General features: G+C 40.9%; 2 protein-coding genes and 1 non-coding gene across 5 annotated transcripts in view; 2 read left to right on the forward strand and 1 right to left on the reverse strand.

Annotated features, from left to right (window-relative positions):
- LOC106572451 (cyclin-dependent kinase-like 5) overlaps window positions 1-126 on the forward strand; it is a 70,673-nt gene extending 70,547 nt beyond the window's left edge. For both annotated transcript variants that reach the window (XM_082963134.1, XM_082963135.1), the window contains one exon: window positions 1-126. This exon is cut by the window's left edge and continues 1,124 nt beyond it. The gene's annotated coding sequence lies outside the window, so the exon portion shown is untranslated.
- Window positions 127-5,145: 5,019 nt separating this feature from the next.
- Window positions 5,146-16,176, reverse strand: LOC106572464 (retinoschisin). Of its 2 annotated transcripts, XM_014146678.3 has the most exons (6): window positions 16,025-16,174; window positions 15,219-15,244; window positions 14,855-14,978; window positions 7,013-7,154; window positions 6,607-6,802; window positions 5,146-6,122 (listed from the first exon to the last, which is right to left on the reverse strand). In XM_014146678.3, exons 1-6 carry the CDS (start codon window positions 16,080-16,082, stop codon window positions 5,970-5,972), a joined length of 699 nt encoding a protein of 232 aa, XP_014002153.1. In that variant the 5' UTR covers window positions 16,083-16,174; the 3' UTR covers window positions 5,146-5,969. The 2 variants fall into 2 exon arrangements, with proteins under 2 accessions (XP_014002153.1, XP_014002160.1); XM_014146685.3 differs by lacking the exon at window positions 15,219-15,244 and having other exon boundaries at window positions 16,025-16,176.
- Window positions 16,177-17,482: 1,306 nt separating this feature from the next.
- Window positions 17,483-20,302, forward strand: LOC106572476 (uncharacterized). Its single transcript, XR_006759869.2, has 3 exons — window positions 17,483-17,706; window positions 19,546-19,729; window positions 20,269-20,302. It is a non-coding gene; the product is annotated as an uncharacterized LOC106572476 (transcript).
- The last annotated feature ends 93 nt before the right edge of the window (window positions 20,303-20,395 follow it).

Genomic DNA, 20,395 nt, shown 5'->3' on the forward strand with positions numbered 1-20,395 from the left:
TACTTTGTCTCTTTAATGTATTTATTTGATCTGATTTGACACAAAGTTATGGAGATATATGTACGACAGATGGACAAAGACAAATGATATAATATTATAATGTATGATAAAATACTGAGATACCTATATGGCTCAGGGTTGTGAAGTTTTTAAAGGTGATCATTTGCCACATCATCTTGACAAACTTGTGTAGCCTGGCCCCAAGTCCTATGGTCTTTGGTCAGATAGCACAAACAGATGGGAATGTACTGTAAGGTACTGTTTGTTGTAAAGGGTCATTCTGCAGTACAGTAACCATAACAGTCACACCCGCTGATCTAGTTATTAGAGACTCAGGCCCCATGTGGAGATTCCTGTTGAGATGTCCTGTTGTATCCTGATGAAGGATACACACACACAAACAAACACACGTACCAGAGATATCCATAGCAGAGATATCCATACCAGAGATATCCATAGCAGACAGCCATACCAGAGATATCTGTACCAGAGATATCATTACCAGAGATATCCATACCAGAGATATCATACCAGAGATATCTGTACCAGAGATATCATTACTAGAGATATCCATACCAGAGATATCCATACCAGAGATATCATACCAGAGATATCTGTACCAGAGATATCATTACTAGAGATATCCATACCAGAGATATCTGTACCAGAGATATCCATACCAGAGATATCCATACCAGAGATATTCACACCAGAGATATCCATACCAGAGATATCCATACCATATCAGTTTGTGCTGTAGGCTTTAAAGGGTAAAATATGTAGGCCTAACTTTCTGATATTGGCACAATGAATGTCATGGATATCTTTAGCCCTGGCTAGTCATTAATCTACAGTACATAGTGTGAACATCAAGGACAAGTAACAATAAGAAGTATATACACACACACACACACACATACACGCACACACGTGCGCACACACCGGCACACCGTGCGCAAGCACACACACGCCTCCTGAGCACACCACTCTGACTTTGTCCCAGGCTGCCCCTCAGAAAGATGGCGTCTCCCCTCAAAGCCCCAGGCTGCCCCTCAGAAAGATGGCCTCTCTCCCCAAAGCCCCAGGCTGCCCCTCAGAAAGATGGCGTCTCCCCTCAAAGCCCCAGGCTGCCCCTCAGAAAGATGGCCTCTCTCCCCAAAGCTCCAGGCTGCCCCTCAGAAAGATGGCGTCTCCCCTCAAAGCCCCAGGCTGCCCCTCAGAAAGATGGCGTCTCCTCTCAAAGCCCTAGGCTGCCCCTCAGAAAGATGGCGTCTCCCCTCAAAGCCCTAGGCTGCCCCTCAGAAATATGGCGTCTCCCCTCAAAGCCCAAAGCTGCCCCTCAGAAATATGGCGTCTCCCATCAAAGCCCCAGGCTGCCCCTCAGAAATATGGCGTCTCCTCTCAAAGCCCCAGGCTGCCCCTCAGAAAGATGGTGTCTCCCCTCAAAGCCCCAGGCTGCCCCTCAGAAATATGGCGTCTCCCCTCAAAGCCCCAGGCTGCCCCTCAGAAATATGGCGTCTCCCCTCAAAGCCCCAGGCTGCCCCTCAGAAAGATGGTGTCTCCCCTCAAAGCCCCAGGCTGCCCCTCAGAAAGATGGCGTCTCCCCTCAAAGCCCAAAGCTGCCCCTCAGAAAGATGGTGTCTCCCCTCAAAGCCCCAGGCTGCCCCTCAGAAAGATGGCGTCTCCCCTCAAAGCCCAAAGCTGCCCCTCAGAAAGATGGTGTCTCCCCTCAAAGCCCCAGGCTGCCCCTCAGAAAGATGGTGTCTCCCCTCAAAGCCCTAGGCTGCCCCTCAGAAAGATGGTGTCTCCCCTCAAAGCCCCAGGCTGCCCCTCAGAAAGATGGCGTCTCCCCTCAAAGCCCAAAGCTGCCCCTCAGAAAGATGGCGTCTCCCCTCAAAGCCCCAGGCTGCCCCTCAGAAAGATGGTGTCTCCCCTCAAAGCCCCAGGCTGCCCCTCAGAAAGATGGTGTCTCCCCTCAAAGCCCTAGGCTGCCCCTCAGAAAGATGGTGTCTCCCCTCAAAGCCCTAGGCTGCCCCTCAGAAAGATGGCGTCTCCCCTCAAAGCCCAAAGCTGCTCCTCAGAAAGATGGCGTCTTTCTGACCCCAGCGTTTCACTACAGTCCAGTTCTAGCCAAACAATCTGCACCAACTGGACATTTGATGTTCCATGGAGATGTGTTAATAATAACATTCACTGTGTGTATCAGGTGATCCATTGGATTGTTCTCCTTCATGTATTTGCACAACAGCCATGTCTTCATCCTAAACTAAGTGTAAAACTAACAGTTGACAGTAACATTTTAATTTAACATTCAGTTTTACACTAACAGTTGACAGTAACATTTTAATTTAACATTCAGTTTTACACTAACAGTTGACAGTAACATTTTCATTTAACATTTAGTTTTACACTAACAGTTGACAGTAACATTTTAATTTAACATTCAGTTTTACACTAACAGTTGACAGTAACATTTTCATTTAACATTCAGTTTTACACTAACAGTTGACAGTAACATTTTCATTTAACATTTAGTTTTACACTAACAGTTGACAGTAACATTTTAATTTAACATTCAGTTTTACACTAACAGTTGACAGTAACATTTTAATTTAACATTCAGTTTTACACTAACAGTTGACAGTAACATTTTCATTTAACATTTAGTTTTACACTAACAGTTGACAGTAACATTTTAATTTAACATTCAGTTTTACACTAACAGTTGACAGTAACTGGTTTTAATTTAACATTCAGTTTTACACTAACAGTTGACAGTAACTGGTTTTAATTTAACATTTAGTTTTACACTAACAGTTGACAGTAACATTTTAATTTAACATTTGGTTTTACACTAACAGTTGACAGTAACTGGTTTTAATTTAACATTCAGTTTTACACTAACAGTTGACAGTAACTGGTTTTAATTTAACATTCAGTTTTACACTAACAGTTGACAGTAACTGGTTTTAATTTAACATTCAGTTTTACACTAACAGTTGACAGTAACTGGTTTTAATTTAACATTCAGTTTTACACTAACAGTTGACAGTAACTGGTTTTAATTTAACATTCAGTTTTACACTAACAGTTGACAGTAACTGGTTTTAATTTAACATTCAGTTTTACACTAACAGTTGACAGTAACTGGTTTTAATTTAACATTCAGTTTTACACTAACAGTTGACAGTAACTGGTTTTAATTTAACATTCAGTTTTACTCTAACAGTTGACAATAACTGGTTTTAATTTAACATTCAGTTTTACACTAACAGTTGACAGTAACTGGTTTTAATTTAACATTCAGTTTTACACTAACAGTTGACAGTAACTGGTTTTAATTTAACATTCAGTTTTACACTAACAGTTGACAGTAACGTTTTAATTTAACATTCAGTTTTACACTAACAGTTGACAGTAACTGGTTTTAATTTAACATTCAGTTTTACTCTAACAGTTGACAGTAACTGGTTTTAATTTAACATTCAGTTTTACACTAACAGTTGACAGTAACTGGTTTTAATTTAACATTCAGTTTTACACTAACAGTTGACAGTAACTGGTTTTAATTTAACATTCAGTTTTACACTAACAGTTGACAGTAACTGGTTTTAATTTAACATTCAGTTTTACACTAACAGTTGACAGTAACTGGTTTTAATTTAACATTCAGTTTTACTCTAACAGTTGACAGTAACTGGTTTTAATTTAACATTCAGTTTTACACTAACAGTTGACAGTAACTGGTTTTAATTTAACATTCAGTTTTACTCTAACAGTTGACAGTAGGTTTTAATTTAACATTCAGTTTTACACTAACAGTTGACAGTAACTGGTTTTAATTTAACATTCAGTTTTACACTAACAGTTGACAGTAACTGGTTTTAATTTAACATTCAGTTTTACACTAACAGTTGACAGTAACTGGTTTTAATTTAACATTCAGTTTTACACTAACAGTTGACAGTAACGTTTTAATTTAACATTCAGTTTTACACTAACAGTTGACAGTAACTGGTTTTAATTTAACATTCAGTTTTACACTAACAGTTGACAGTAACTGGTTTTAATTTAACATTCAGTTTTACACTAACAGTTGACAGTGAGGTTTTAATTTAACATTCAGTTTTACACTAACAGTTGACAGTGAGGTTTTAATTTAACATTTAGTTTTACACTAACAGTTGACAGTAACTGGTTTTAATTTAACATTTAGTTTTACACTAACAGTTGACAGTGACGGTTTTAATTTAACATTTAGTTTTACACTAACAGTTGACAGTAACTGGTTTTAATTTAACATTTAGTTTTACACTAACAGTTGACAGTAATGTTCTGATTGAACTGCTTTGTGTTGTCACTTGTCATTGTAACGTCCAGTATGAATACATGCTTTTTCAGTTTGGAAACATCAGTTTCACTATTGAACTTCAGTTCCACTTTTCCCTTGTTGTCTGTGTCGCATCCTTGTCCTTGTCTTAACCATAGTTCTGTGTCCAATAGAACTGAATGTCTTCCAGGGGTTCTGTGGCAAAAAGACTCCAAGGACCAGTTGCAGTGAATATCATGAAATCTTTACGGTGTGATTTCATTATATTGGGTTTAAGATCACCTTTAATTTAGCCTGGTGGTCCCTGATCTGTTTGTGCTTTTTAGCTAGATCTGGGACCACCAGGCTATCCCACTAATGTCTAACTCAAATGGCCTACACCTGCAGTTTATGTTAACTCATTGTTATATAATTTCTAACTGCCATTTCGTGGCGGTTTGAAGTGAACAATCCTTCACGCCGTCACAGGATTAAAATGGCAGAAAAACACAAATCAGCTCGAGATTATCCTAAATTCGAGATTATCCAGATCCTGAATTATAAATCACTTCCAGTTGTTGTTTGTTTAAAATTGACCCACAGGATTTTATTTGCATGACATCACACATAAACAGCATTATTTATATATTTGGTCTCTGACTGTAAATAAGAATTAAAACCACCTGCATCTCCCCTGTTAACTGGCATGAATTGTTTTTTGGGATCAGGAAAAGGTGTTCACACATCACAAGTGGAGATTCCTCTAGATGTATTTTAAACAGGACATCAGAGGATTATACAGGAATATTGTTCAATGATACTCCAAAACAAAAGAGTACAAGAGTTTGTCTTTATTTCAGGAACTGGTTTTGGTCAACTTTAAATGAATACAATAAAACAAGCAACGAACGATACCTCCACTGGACTCTACATCACTGTCACAAACTACATCAGAATCCACACACACAACACAGCACAGTACACAACACGGTACAGTACAGTACAGTACACAACATCCAGTTAACCACAGGACTGGTAGTCATCTTTGTCTCTGAGCTTTCCTCATCACATAATCATCCCCAATTTCTCTGGGTTTGTCGCTTCACAGGCATGTATTTATCCCACTCTTCCTCATCCAAGTGGAAACAACTGGCCAGCCACCCCTTTTTGTTCAGTGTAAAAAAATGATAATAAATAAAACTGTTGTTGTTGTAACACTTTGCATCTGATCTGAAAACAGAATGGACCTTTTCACACATAAAACCAATCTCTGGGAGAGCGATATTACTTAACCGTTTTGGGGAAGGAAAGGAAACAAGGGTTTCCAGAGCAGTAGATTTCACTTTGGCATAGGGGACAGCCAGGGGAACAGCCAGGGGAACAGCCAGGGGAACGACCAGGGGAACGACCAGGAGAACGACCAGGGGAACAGCCAGGGGAACGACCAGGGGAACGACCAGGGGAACGACCAGGGCTCTCCTTGGGCCTGTTCAGGAGGGTGTATCATTACAGGACCTTCACATAGAAATATATTGTGTAGAACCAATATGACTGTCTGTCATGTAGAATCATGTCAGTTCTATTCATTACATTTTCTGTCTGAACATTCCACGGTGTTGTACCCTGCTGAGTGTGACCCTGGTCGTCAGGACAGACAGAATCAGGTACACTTGCTCATGCAGAGCAGCAGCTCCATGCGGATGGCGATACGTGTGTGCCAGCCCAGAGGGAGTAAACGGATGTAGCGAGTTACCATGGGAGGACGCAGGAGGTTCTGAACCGAGGAGGAGCGGTCCGAGTTCCCGTAGAACACCTGAGGAGGAGGGACAACACAGACCACCGTGCAGTAAACACAGATGGAGAATCCTCCTGCCAGATATCCTGTCTCACCTAGCAGGACTAGACTTTAGAACACCTTTTACTGAACTGCTACAGAACTAAAGAAATATGGGATCTGATGAGAAGGATTGATTTTGATATACTGTATGTATAAATCCCAAGACTGTCTTCCACATTATTACATGTGTAAACCTTGTGATGTCATAACGAACCATGCATTGATGTGAAAGCTGACCTTCGACAAAACAAGTTGTTTTAGAAAAACATCCATGGACATTATTACATGTGTAAACCTTGTGATGTCATAATGAACCATGTAATGATGTATGTATATGAACTAAGTTATGATTGTAAAATGTGAAAAAGTTTTGTTAAAGTATTTATTGACTGTGAGTCGCTCTAAATAAGAGCATCTTCTCAATGACTAAATGTAAAAGGTAAAGATATGATGGGCCCACCCTGTTGTTCCCCGTCTGGTCCTTGTAGTAGATCCAGTTGAGATTCTGGTCGGTGCGGTACTGGACGCTATACTTGGTGATCCATTCGTCAGCGTCACAGCGCCCCTGGGTCAGGATACCAGACACCACCATCACCTCCTTCAGGTCAATCTGCAACCACTGGCTGTTGTCCTGGAACTTAGACAGCCATGCACACCTGGAGGGGAACCGCCAGGGAAACTATGTTAGCCCGCTGAGCTAAAGCCTAGGCAAAAACAATGACCTGGAGGGGGACCATTATTTTACCAATGAGGTCAGAAGAGCTATTTCCCAAGGGAACACTGAGGTTACTGATTGAACAGGGAGGGGGAGATAGAGGCCCTACCAGGGGTTGGTCCTGAGGGAGAGGATGTGGCAGGGGACTCACCCAAAGCCCTGGTTGTTGAGTCTGGCATTGCTGGGGAGCCAGGAGGAGAACCAGCCAGTGTACTGGTCCTCGTTGGAGCAGCTGATCTGGTCTGGTCTGACTGATCCAGCCTCCAAACCCAGGGGCTTGTGGTACGGACACTCTGGAGAGGAGGAACGCCAAGGTGAGAGAGGGAAATCATGGTCGACAACAAGGAAGTAGTCTAAATGTTAACATTGGATGCAAAACAATGGATGTCACACTGATGCTAATTATTTTGTAGTTACTTTGAAGTTATTTTGTAGTTATCGTCACAGGTCCTCCTATCCTAGGACACGCATCATCTGCATGTACTGTATGTTGTTAGAGACCACATAATCACTATTCCATTGGGATTTGTTCTTGAGCGGATGGTCGGGGGGCAGGAACACAACTGCAAATCATTTCTAGACTGCAAATTGACCGCAAGAAGCCTAAACAGATACAGTATAATGTTTGCATAAAACAATCATTTCAAAGCTTGCTTACATTTGTATACAATCACGTCTCTCTATAATGTATAGGAATACTATGGAACAGATTTCTTAAATTAAAATCACTTGGAGCTGATTTCCTGCTGTTACAGACTTTTATGTCCAACAATGGGGGGCCAAATAAAACCACCTGGGGGCCGCCAGTTGGGGAACCCTAGAGTAGGACACAGAGTTGTAGGACACTGAAAACAGCACATAGCCACCCACACTGTCCTACTGTTTACTATGAGCTGATATAACCCACTGTCCTACTGTTTACTATGAGGTGATATAACCCACTGTCCTACTGTTTACTATAAGCTGATATAACCCACTGTCCTACTGTTTACTATGAGGTGATATAACCCACTGTCCTACTGTTTACTATGAGCTGATATAACCCACTGTCCTACTGTTTACTATGAGCTGATATAACCCCCTGTCCTACTGTTTACTATGAGCTGATATAACCCACTGGCCTACTGTTTACTATGAGCTGATATAACCCACTGTCCTACTGTTTACTATGAGCTGATATAACCCACTGTCCTACTGTTTACTATGAGCTGATATAACCCACTGTCCTACTGTTTACTATGAGCTGATATAACCCACTGTCCTACTGTTTACTATCAGCTGATATAACCCAGTGTCCTACTGTTTACTATGAGCTGATATAATCCACTGTCCTACTGTTTACTATGAGCTGATATAACCCACTGTCCTACTGTTTACTATGAGCTGATATAACCCACTGTCCTACTGTTTACTATGAGCTGATATAACCCACTGTCCTACTGTTTACTATGAGCTGATATAACCCACTGTCCTACTGTTTACTATCAGCTGATATAACCCACTGTCCTACTGTTTACTATCAGCTGATATAACCCACTGTCCTACTGTTTACTATGAGCTGATATAACCCACTGTCCTACTGTTTACTATGAGGTGATATAACCCACTGTCCTACTGTTTACTATGAGCTGATATAACCCACTGTCCTACTGTTTACTATCAGCTGATATAACCCACTGTCCTACTGTTTACTATGAGCTGATATAACCCAGTGTCCTACTGTTTACTATGAGCTGATATAACCCACTGTCCTACTGTTTACTATGAGCTGATATAATCCACTGTCCTACTGTTTACTATGAGGTGATATAACCCACTGTCCTACTGTTTACTATCAGCTGATATAACCCACTGTCCTACTGTTTACTATCAGCTGATATAACCCACTGTCCTACTGTTTACTATGAGCTGATATAACCCACTGTCCTACTGTTTACTATCAGCTGATATAACCCACTGTCCTACTGTTTACTATGAGCTGATATAACCCACTGTTCTACTGTTTACTATGAGCTGATATAACCCACTGTCCTACTGTTTACTATGAGGTGATATAACCCACTGTCCTACTGTTTACTATGAGCTGATATAACCCACTGTCCTACTGTTTACTATGAGGTGATATAACCCACTGTCCTACTGTTTACTATGAGGTGATATAACCCACTGTCCTACTGTTTACTATGAGCTGATATAACCCACTGTCCTACTGTTTACTATGAGCTGATATAACCCACTGTCCTACTGTTTACTATGAGCTGATATAACCCACTGTCCTACTGTTTACTATGAGCTGATATAATCCACTGTCCTACTGTTTACTATGAGGTGATATAACCCACTGTCCTACTGTTTACTATGAGCTGATATAACCCACTGTCCTACTGTTTACTATGAGGTGATATAACCCACTGTCCTACTGTTTACTATGAGGTGATATAACCCACTGTCCTACTGTTTACTATGAGGTGATATAACCCACTGTCCTACTGTTTACTATGAGGTGATATAAACCACTGTCCTACTGTTACTATGAGCTGATATTACCCACTGTCCTACTGTTTACTATGAGGTGATATAACCCACTGTCCTACTGTTTACTATGAGGTGATATAACCCACTGTCCTACTGTTTATTATGAGGTGATATAACCCACTGTCCTACTGTTTACTATGAGCTGATATAACCCACTGTCCTACTGTTTACTATGAGCTGATATAACCCACTGTCCTACTGTTTACTATGAGCTGATATAACCCACTGTCCTACTGTTTACTATGAGCTGATATAACCCACTGTCCTACTGTTTACTATGAGGTGATATAACCCACTGTCCTACTGTTTACTATGAGCTGATATAACCCACTGTCCTACTGTTTACTATGAGCTGATATAACCCACTGTCCTACTGTTTACTATGAGGTGATATAACCCACTGCCCTACTGTTTACTATCAGCTGATATAACCCACTGTCCTACTGTTTACTATGAGCTGATATAACCCACTGTCCTACTGTTTACTATGAGCTGATATAACCCACTGTCCTACTGTTTACTATGAGCTGATATAACCCACTGTCCTACAGTTTACTATGAGCTGATATAACCCACTGTCCTACTGTTTACTATGAGCTGATATAACCCACTGTCCTACTGTTTACTATGAGCTGATATAACCCACTGTCCTACTGTTTACTATGAGCTGATATAACCCACTGTCCTACTGTTTACTATGAGCCGATATAACCCACTGTCCTACTGTTTACTATGAGCTGATATAACCCACTGTCCTACTGTTTACTATGAGGTGATATAACCCACTGTCCTACTGTTTACTATGAGGTAGTAGTAGTAGTAGTAGTATAGTAGTAGTAGTAATAGTAGTAGTAGTGGTAGTACAGTAGTAGTAGTAGTGGTAATAGTAGATGTAATAGTAATAGTAGTAGTAGTATATTATAGTAGTAGTAGTAGTAGTAGTAGTAGTAGTAGTAGTAGTAGTACAGTAGTAGTAGTAGTGGTAATAGTAGAAGTAATAGTAATAGTAGTAGTAGTATATTATAGTAATAGTAGTAGTAGTAGTAGTATAGTAGTAGTAGGAGTATAGTAGTAGTAGTATAGTAGTAGTAGCATTGTAGTAGTAGTAATAATAGTAGTAGTAGTAGTATAGTAGTAGTAGTAATAGTAGTAGTAGTTTATAGTAATAGTAGTAGTACTAGTAGCAGTAGTGGTAGTACTGTAGTAGTAGTAGTGGTAATAGTAGAAGTAATAGTAATAGTAGTAGTAGTATATTATAGTAATAGTAGTAGTAGTAGTAGCAGTAGTAGTATAGTAGTAGTAGTAGTATAGTAGTAGCAGTAATAGTAATAATAGTAGTAGTAGTAGTATAGTAGTAGTAGTAATGGTAGTAGTAGTATAGTAGTAGTAGCATTGTAGTAGTAGTAATAATAGTAGTAGTATAGTAGTAGTAGATTATAGTAATAGTAGTAGTAGTAGCAGTAGTAGTAGTAGTAGTATAGTAGTAGTAATAGTAGTAGTGGTATAGTAGTAGTAGCAATAGTAATAATAGTAGTAGTAATAGTAGTAGTAGTAGTAGTAGTAGTAATAGTAGTAGTAGGAGTAATAATAATAGTAATAATAGTAGTAGTAGTAGTAGTATGGTAGTATTAATAATAGTAGTAGTAGTAATAGTAATAATAGTAGTAGTAGTATAGTAGTAGTAGTAGTAGTAGTAGTAATAATCGTAGTAGTAGTAGTAGTAGTAGTAGTGGTAGTAGTAGTATTGTAGTATAGTAGTAGTAGTATTGGTATAGTAGTAGTATAATAGTAGTAGTAGTACTAGCAGTAGTAGTAATAGTAGTAGTAATAGTAATTATAGTAGTAGTAGTATACTGGTAGTAAGAATACTGGTAGTAGTATAGTAGTATATTAGTAGTAGTAGTAATAGTAGTAGTAGTATATTATAGTAGTAGTAGTAGTAGTAGTAGTAGTAGTACTAGCAGTAGTATAGTAGTAGTAGTAGTATAGTAGTAGTAGTAATAGTAATAATAGTAGTAGTAGTAGTATAGTAGTAGTAGTAATGGTAGTAGTAGTATAGTAGTAGTAGCATTGTAGTAGTAGTAATAATAGTAGTAGTATAGTAGTAGTAGATTATAGTAGTAGTAGCAGTAGTAGTAGTAGTATAGTAGTAGTAATAGTAGTAGTGATATAGTAGTAGTAGCAATAGTAATAATAGTAGTAGTAATAGTAGTAGTAGTAGTAGTAGTAGTAGTAGTAGTAATAGTAGTAGTAGGAGTATTAATAATAGTAATAATAGTAGTAGTAGTAGTAGTATGGTAGTATTAATAATAGTAGTAGTAGTAATAGTAATAATAGTAGTAGTAGTATAGTAGTAGTAGTAGTAATAATCATAGTAGTAGTAGTAGTAGTGGTAGTAGTATAGTAGTATAGTAGTAGTAGTATTGGTATAGTAGTAGTATAATAGTAGTAGTAGTACTAGCAGTAGTAGTTGTAATAGTAATAGTAATTATAGTAGTAGTAGTATACTGGTAGTAAGAATACTGGTAGTAGTATAGTAGTATATTAGTAGTAGTAGTAATAGTAGTAGTAGTATATTAGTAGTAGTGGTAATAGTAGTAGTATGAGTAATAATAATAGTAATAATAGTAGTCATAGTAGTAGTAGTAGTAGTAGTAGTAGTAGTAGTAGTAGTAATAATGATAGTCATAGTAGTGGTAGTAGTATAGTAGTAGTAGTATAGTAGTAGTCGTAGTAGTAGTAGTAGTAGTAATAATAGTAGTAGTAGTAGCCTGCTGTTTGACTCTTTGGAACCAGTACCAGGCTGTGTCCATATGGCCCATAGGGCTCTGTTCAAAAGAAGTGCATTGGAGGGAATAGGGATTCATTTGGGAAGCCCAGCCTCTCCTAGCCACTCTGCTGTTTGAACAGGAAGATAGAGGAGGCTCTGATCAGCCAATCAACACCTTTCCTTTTTAGAAGTGTGAGAAGGACAGAGGTCCTATTTTGGTCCTAGTAATCTGTGCATCACAACCCTGTTCTAGTGAAGGGATAATCCTGCTAGCATACTGCACAGTACTCTCTGTCTGTCTGTCTGTCTGTCTGTCTGTCTGTCTGTCTGTCTGTCTGTCTGTCTGTCTGTCTGTCTGTCTGTCTGTCTGTCTGTCTGTCTGTCTGTCTGTCTGTCTGTCTGTCTGTCTGTCTGTCTCTCTCTCTCTCTCTCTCTCTCTGTCTCTCTGTCTCTCTGTTTCTCTCATGTGATTACACACACAGGCTGTGTGAAGTGGAGCAAGGAGGCTCTCCATCTGCTGATTAATGACATTCCACCTGACTGCAGGCACAGACTTGTTCATCCAGCTCATAGTCACTTTATATATATATACACACACACACACACACACACACACACACACACACACACACACACACACACACACACACACACACACACACACACACACACACTTCTGCCTCTCAGCCCCTACAAAGATTTACGTTTCCAATCAAATTAAATCAAAAACAATATTGATCCATTCCAATTGAATACATACCAGTAGACCTATGGTAACTACGGTAACTCAACACGCCAATATGAGGTTCATGTAGTTGATACTTCTACATCTAAATGTGATTGGTTGTCTGCTCACAAGATATTGAAGTCAGGTTAATGAGTGTCAAGTCTTCTGCAGAACTGTTCCAGTCCATAATCCAAACCTTCCATAATAAAGCCATCACCTGCAGAGAGATGAACCTGGAGAAGAGTCCCCTAAGCAAGCTGGTCCTGGGGCTCTGTTCACAAACACAAACAGACCCCACAGAGCCCCAGGACAGCAACACAATTAGACCCAACCAAATCATGAGAAAACAAAAAGATAATTACTTCCAGTGTGTCAAGTAATTAACATAAAACCAGAGCAAACTAGAATGCTATTTGGCCCAAAACAGAGAGTACACAGTGGCAGAATACCTGACCACTGTGACTGACCCAAACTTAAGGAAAGCTTTGACTATGTACAGACTCAGTGAGCATAGCCTTGCTATTGAGGCAGACCTGGCTCTCAAGAGAAGACAGGTTATGTGCACACTGCCCACAAAATGAGGTGGAAACTGAGCTGAACTTCCTAACCTCCTGCCCAATATATGACCATATTAGAGACACATATTTCCCTCAGATTACAGAGATCCACAAAGAATTAGAAAACAAACCGATTTTGATAAACTCCCATATCTACTGGGTGAAATACCACAGTGTGACATCACAGCAGCAAGATGTGTGACCTGTTGCCACAAGAAAAGGTCAACCAGTGAAGAACAAACACCATTGTAAATACAACTCATATTTATGTTTATTTATTTTCCATTTTGTACTTTAACTATTTGCACATCGTTACAACACTGTATATAGACATAATATGACATTTGAAAGGTCTTTATTCTTTTGGAACTTTTGCGAGTGTAATGTTTACTGTTCATTTTTATTGTTTATTTCACTTTTGTATATTATCTACTCCACTTGTTTTGGAAATGTTAACATATGTTTCCCATGCCAATAAAGCCCTTGAATTGAATTGACTTGAATTGAGAAAGACATAGAGAGAAAGAGAGAGAGAAAGATAGATAGACAGAGAGAGAGATAGACAGAGAGAGATACACGGAGAGAGAGGAGGAGAGAGAGAGAGATGGAGAGAGAGATAGACAGAGAGAGAGAGAGACAGACAGATAGAGAGAAAGAACGAGAGAGAGACAGAACGAGAGATAGAGAGACAGAGACACACATAGACAGAGAGAGATACACGGAGAGAGAGATAGACAGAGAGAGAGATAGACAGAGAGAGAGATAGACAGAGAGAGAGATAGACAGAGAGAGAGATAGAGAGAGAGATAGACAGAGAGAGAGATAGACAGAGAGAGAGAGATAGACAGAGAGAGAGAGAAAGACAGAGAGAAAGAGAGAAAGACAGAGAGAGAGAAAGAAAGACAGAGAGATAGATAGATAGATAGATAGATAGATAGATAGATAGATAGATAGATAGATAGATAGATAGATAGATAGATAGATAGATAGATAGATAGATAGATAGATAGATAGATAGATAGATAGATAGATAGATAGATAGATAGATAGATAGATAGATAGATAGATAGATAGATAGATAGATAGATAGATAGATAGATAGATAGTAGGATAGATAGATAGATAGATAGATAGATAGATAGATAGATAGATAGATAGATAGATAGATAGATAGATAGATAGATAGATAGATAGATAGATAGATAGATAGATAGATAGATAGATAGATAGATAGATAGATAGATAGATAGATAGATAGATAGATAGATAGATAGATAGATAGATATAGATAGATAGACAGAGAGAGATAGACAGAGAGACATAGACAGAGAGAGAGAAAGAACGAGAGATAGAGAGAGAGAATGAGAGATAGAGACAGAGAGAGACAGAAGGCTTGGTATTTACCTGGCATGCACTCCATGACACGTGGTGGGGTGGGGGAGAGGGAGGTGAACTGGGTTGGGGATTCTGCCCCCTCACAGTCACACTTACAGGCTCGTCCTGTCCATGTCTCAGTCACTTCCTCCCCCTGAAACACAGAGAGGGAGAGATGGAACATTAGTCTCTAAGGCCAGGGCAGGGTTCTTTAGCTCAGGTCCTGGAGAACTACTTGCAGCTGGGTGTGAATTAAAGCAGGCCCACCCAGAGGCTCTGCAGGACTGGAGCTGGAGAAGACCTCTGCCTTAGGTTGGAGGACATCAGTCAGTTCACACATACATTACATTATCAATATGTTTGATGATCAATCACTAGATTTGATTCCACCTACCTCCTGAGCGTGTACACGGATTAGAACTGTTGGGACAGACCCCCAGCGCAGCACAGAGACAGAACATTACATGTAAAGACAGAAACACTTTCCAACCATAACAAGTCTCTCATATTCCATACATGTACAGTCTGTCCATTCCACAGTCTGACTACTAGACCACAAATAATCCAGCACATTATCCAGTGATGCATGTAGCCTGGTGAGGGATTTGAATGTTGGGAAACTAGTCACATAACTGCTACAGTAAAACTAGAACAATCCACCTATTTATAACAGAAATACCTAAGAAAAATCACATTTGTTTCTTTCAGTATTCAATCCAACCCCAATTTTTTTCCAATGTTTTATTTAACTAGGCAAGTCAGTTAAGAACAAATTCTTATTTACAATGACGGCCTACCCCGGCCAAACCCTTACCTGGACGACGCTGGGCCAATTGTGCGCCACCCTATGGGACTCCCAATCACAGCCAGTTGTGATGCAGCCTGGAATCAAACCAGGGTCTGTAGTGAGGCCTCTAGATGCAGTGCCTTAGACTGCAGCGCCACTCGAGAGCCCAATCAACCAATATATGTTTCTTTCAGTATTCAACCCACCACCAATACTTTTCTTTCAGTATTCAATCCACCACCAATCAACCAGTATGTGAAAATATTTGACAGTGTATATTAAGCCTGTACAACCACTTCAACCCACCACACTGTAGAAGCCTACACTCTGAGGTCCTGCTGTGATCAAGCTCACCATCCAGAGAGACAAAGACATAATGAGGGAAGACAAAGGCAAAGAAGAGATGAACATACCGTTAGACAGAAGCAGGAGGGCCAACAGAATACACTGTCCATGGGATTCCATCTTCATGCCTACACAGTGACAGGACCACACTGAAGCACTATACTGTAGCCTCTCTGATAGCACCAGGGAAGGATTATGATAATCCACAGGACACTAATGGTCAGTAATACCCTTTATCTCCTCACAAAGTCCCTCCCTCATCTGTTGAGGGCCAGTTGGGAAAATGCAATGAGGATACAGTAATGCAATGTGTAATGTACCAGAGCGTGGTCCTAATGGCTAGTTGCCCTGAAGGGGCCCAGCTGCTATACCCTGTCACCCATATCATGGAGCAGAAGGTGTATTCAAGGCATTTGGGGTTATCTATTTTAGGAAATGATTTCTTTGCAGAATAAGGGGAATAGTGTGTGTGGGGGTTCAACGTAACAGCAACCCCCAGACTTTCTGGATAAGGTTTTCATTATTTTCCGACCAGGAAGTACCATTTTTATTTATAAAGATAAATAGGTTCTCCGATTGGTCAGATGGGTTAACGTGTCAAAACGTTTCAGAATGCTGGAACTAAAAGTGACCCAGCCAGGCGTGAACAGCACAGGTGCACGCCATAGATAAATTGCCCAAGGCTGAATTCAATCTTCATAACACCAAAGTGGGTGTCATAGGCCTATAAAAAGGTAATTGTAAATTTGAACATTTTATAAGACAATCCAAAGGAAAAACACAATGAAGGTCTTTGTTAGCAGAACAACGAAGAAACCCTTCAGAGAGCAGAAGAGAAAAAACAAGGCCTACTCTACCTTCATCTACAAGATCCGGAGAGAGGTTGGAAATAATGGGCCACATTTGGCATTAATTAGTTATTTGGTGTAAATGAATGTCACAGGGCTCGCCAACCCTATTCCTGGAGCGCTACCCTGCTGTAGGTATTTGATCCAACCTCCGTAACTAACCTGATAAAATGTATCAACCAGCTAACTGTTAGATTCGGGTGCGTTACATTTAGGTTTGGAACGGAAACCTACAAGGGAGCACTTTTTATTACAGGGTGACGGCATCCCCACCATGGACCGTTTTTTGGTGAACGAGTCTACCTGCCCACGGAGGGTGCTGGTCCGTCTGGTCGGCTCCGAGGCCGCCCGCCTGTCACGGCTCAACAGGAGGAAAGTCATCACCCAACTAGAGGTCCACACTGCCATGGCACGGCTGAGACAGGGGAGAAAATATGCCAGGCAACCGGGCGCCTGAATGGTCTTATGAACACTTTGAATTTTATGTATATTTAATAAAGATGTCTTTGTTTTTACTCTATTTGTTGTCATTCCAACAAATCAATGCACCACTAAATGTGTAAAACAAAAATCGCACCTGAAGGTTGTATAATGAAATGTTAACGCGGTATGCGCGCCTCTAATGGCAGTCCAATTACTTCGAGGGGCGGGGAAAGGCATGACCATAATTGATGCATTTGCTTGTCTTGTCAGGGGAGCAGATGTGCGCCAAACTCAGTCAACCATAGCCAACTCCGGCGCGTGGGGAAAGCGGAAATCAAATGGACGCTTTTGTTCCTCGCGGTGCGTGACGCGTGTTGATTAGGGAAGCGTACACTATGTGCAAGACTCACATTTTGGCGTAGACTGCTGCGGCACAACCGGACATCTTTATCACCCCAACCGGTGTCCAGGACGAACAGGTAGGTTCCTAGATGAGCTGGGTGGTCTTGGACTTGTCGTTTACTGGCAACAGGCTGTTGGTCACTGACTCAGCTGTTGCATTCTGTGTAGGGAATTGAATTACTATATTCACCTCGGCAGATTTTACATGTGAACAGCAACAGGTGTTTGTCTCCATGCAGATCAATGGGCATACTGCAGGATGAATTAGTTTGCGACATGTTTAATTTAATAGAACACAATTATGTGCGTATTTTGACGTTTTTTTCCCCTACTAAAGAGCCGTTTGTCAGATGAGATGCTGCTGGGGTGTTGTAACAGAGGCTGAGAGCGAGGAGATGTTGGTTATTCATAGTTGATCCCAATGGACTTTTTGTTTCATGCTATATCAAACATGCGCCTCCATGGCAACCCGTTACTGATTTTAACCAATTCACATGTGAACATCAACAATTAGGCTTCAACTGGAGGCTTTTCAGCAGGGACAGCCTCAATTACATCTCAATTGTATACAAAAGTATGTGGACACCCCTTCAAATGACTGGATTTGCCTATTTCAGCCACATCTGTTGCTGATGGGTGTATTAAGTCGAGCACCCAGCCTTGCAATCTTCATAGACAAACATGGGCAGTATAATGGCCTTACTGAAGAGCTCAGTGACTTTCAACGTGGCACTGTTATAGGATGCCACCTTTCCAGCAAGTCTGTTCGTCACATTTCTGCCCAGCTAGAGCTTCCACAGTCAACTTTAAGTGCTGTTATTGTGAAGTGGAAACATCTAAGAGTAACAAACGGCTCAGCCATTAAGTGGTAGACCACACAAGCTCACAGAACTGGACTGCCAAGTATTGTAGCGTGTAAAAATAGTCTGTCCTCGGTTGCAACACTCACTATTGTTTCAAACTGCCTCTAGAAGCAACATCACAATAACTGTTTGTCGGGAGCTTCATGAAGTGGGTTTCCATGGCCGAGCAGCCGCACACAAGCCTAAGATCACCATGCGCAATGCCAAGTGTCAGCTGGAGCGGTGTAAAGTTCGCCGCCGTTGAACTCTGGAGCAGTGGAAACAAGTTCTCTGGGTTGATGAATCACGCTTCACCATCTGGTATTCCGATGGACAAAGCTGGGTTTGGCAGATGCCAGGAGAACGCTACCTGCCCCAATGCATAGTGCCAACTGTGAAGTTTGGTGGAGGAGGAATAATGGTCTGGGGCTGTTTTTCATGGTTCAGGCTAGGCCCCTTAGTTCCAGTGAAGGGAAATCTTAATGATACAGCATACAATGACATTCTAGATGATTCTGTGCTTCCAATTTGGTGGCTACAGTTTGGGGATGGCCCTTTCCTGTTTCAGCATGACAATGCCCCCATGCACAAAGCGAGGTCCATATAGAAATGGTTTGTCGATCGGTGTGGAAGAACTTGAGCCCTGACCTCAACCTCATCGAACACATTTGGGATGAGTTGGAGCGCCGACTGCGAGCCAGGCCTAATCGCCCAACATCAGTGCCCGACCTCACTAATGCTCTTGTGGTTAAATGGAAGCAAGTCCCGTACGCAATGTTTCAACATCTAGTGGACAGCCTTCCCAGAAGAGTGGAGGCAGTTGTAGCAGCAAGCGAGGACCAACTCTATATTAATGCCCATGATTTTGGTCGTGTAGTGTACTTTTCGCGTCCTCTCTCGTCTCCTTCTAAGGACCAATTGAAGGAGAAGGTTAGAGGGGAGGGACCGCTGGGGACCCATCCAATGGGTTTTGAGGAGAGAGGATTCAAGGAGTATGCAACTTTTCTCTCTTTCTCTCTCGCCCTCTGTCTGTCTGCCTGTCTGACTCTCTCTCCTCTCTGTTTCCATTCACAGACATACTGCCTTGCCCCTAACAGAATGGCCACAGACATAATATTACATGATACAGAACCCTTGGGTCACTGACACCTGTGACTGCTGGACGTCTGTAGTGACTGCTGGACGCCTGTAGTGACTAGCATTATGGGATGTGGCACCTCCGTCACCACCGACAACAAGGGGAGGAGACTGACAACAGGTGAGACAGACTAGGGACAAGTGATGGTTCTGATTGTCTTCCCCCAGGACTCATGTAGCCTGGTCCCAGATCTGTTAAGGTTGGCATAGCAGAAAACTGTAGTTGGCAAGACAATACAAACAGATCTGGGACCAGGTTACATCTCGTAGATTGTGAATCCAGTGAATATACAGATCTGGGACCAGGCTACATCTCGTAGATTGTGAATCAAGTGAATATACAGTTTGATCATAGAGCACCTTTTGACATCTTTGAGAATTCAGTATGTTTATCAGCCAGCAGCTGATGAATTAGAAATCTTGTAGTTTTCCCTCCTACTATAGTTGAATGTTTTCAAGATGTTGGTAAAATGTTCTGCTTTTCTTTGCCTTATTTCTTTACTTCTTCTTTTAGCTGACAAACATGTTTAAATGAATTTACTCTGAAGGGATTTTCTACTTCTAATTCTCTCTTTCCTCCCTGGTGTGTTGTTAATTCTGCCTCTCTCCCTCTGAACTGTCTCACTATAAATGATTTTATTTAATCACTCCTCACTACAGACAAGACGGCCAAGAACACTTCCAGCCCTGCACTGGGTAAGAGGCCTCCTCTCACGTCACCCCTATTGCGGAGTCCTATTGGTCAACCTTACTGTATCATAGTGTCTTATTGGTCAATACCCATGGT

The sequence above is a fragment of the Salmo salar genome, chromosome 16 (assembly GCF_965601325.2).
Source record: "Salmo salar chromosome 16, fSalSal1, whole genome shotgun sequence".
Taxonomy (NCBI): domain Eukaryota; kingdom Metazoa; phylum Chordata; class Actinopteri; order Salmoniformes; family Salmonidae; genus Salmo; species Salmo salar.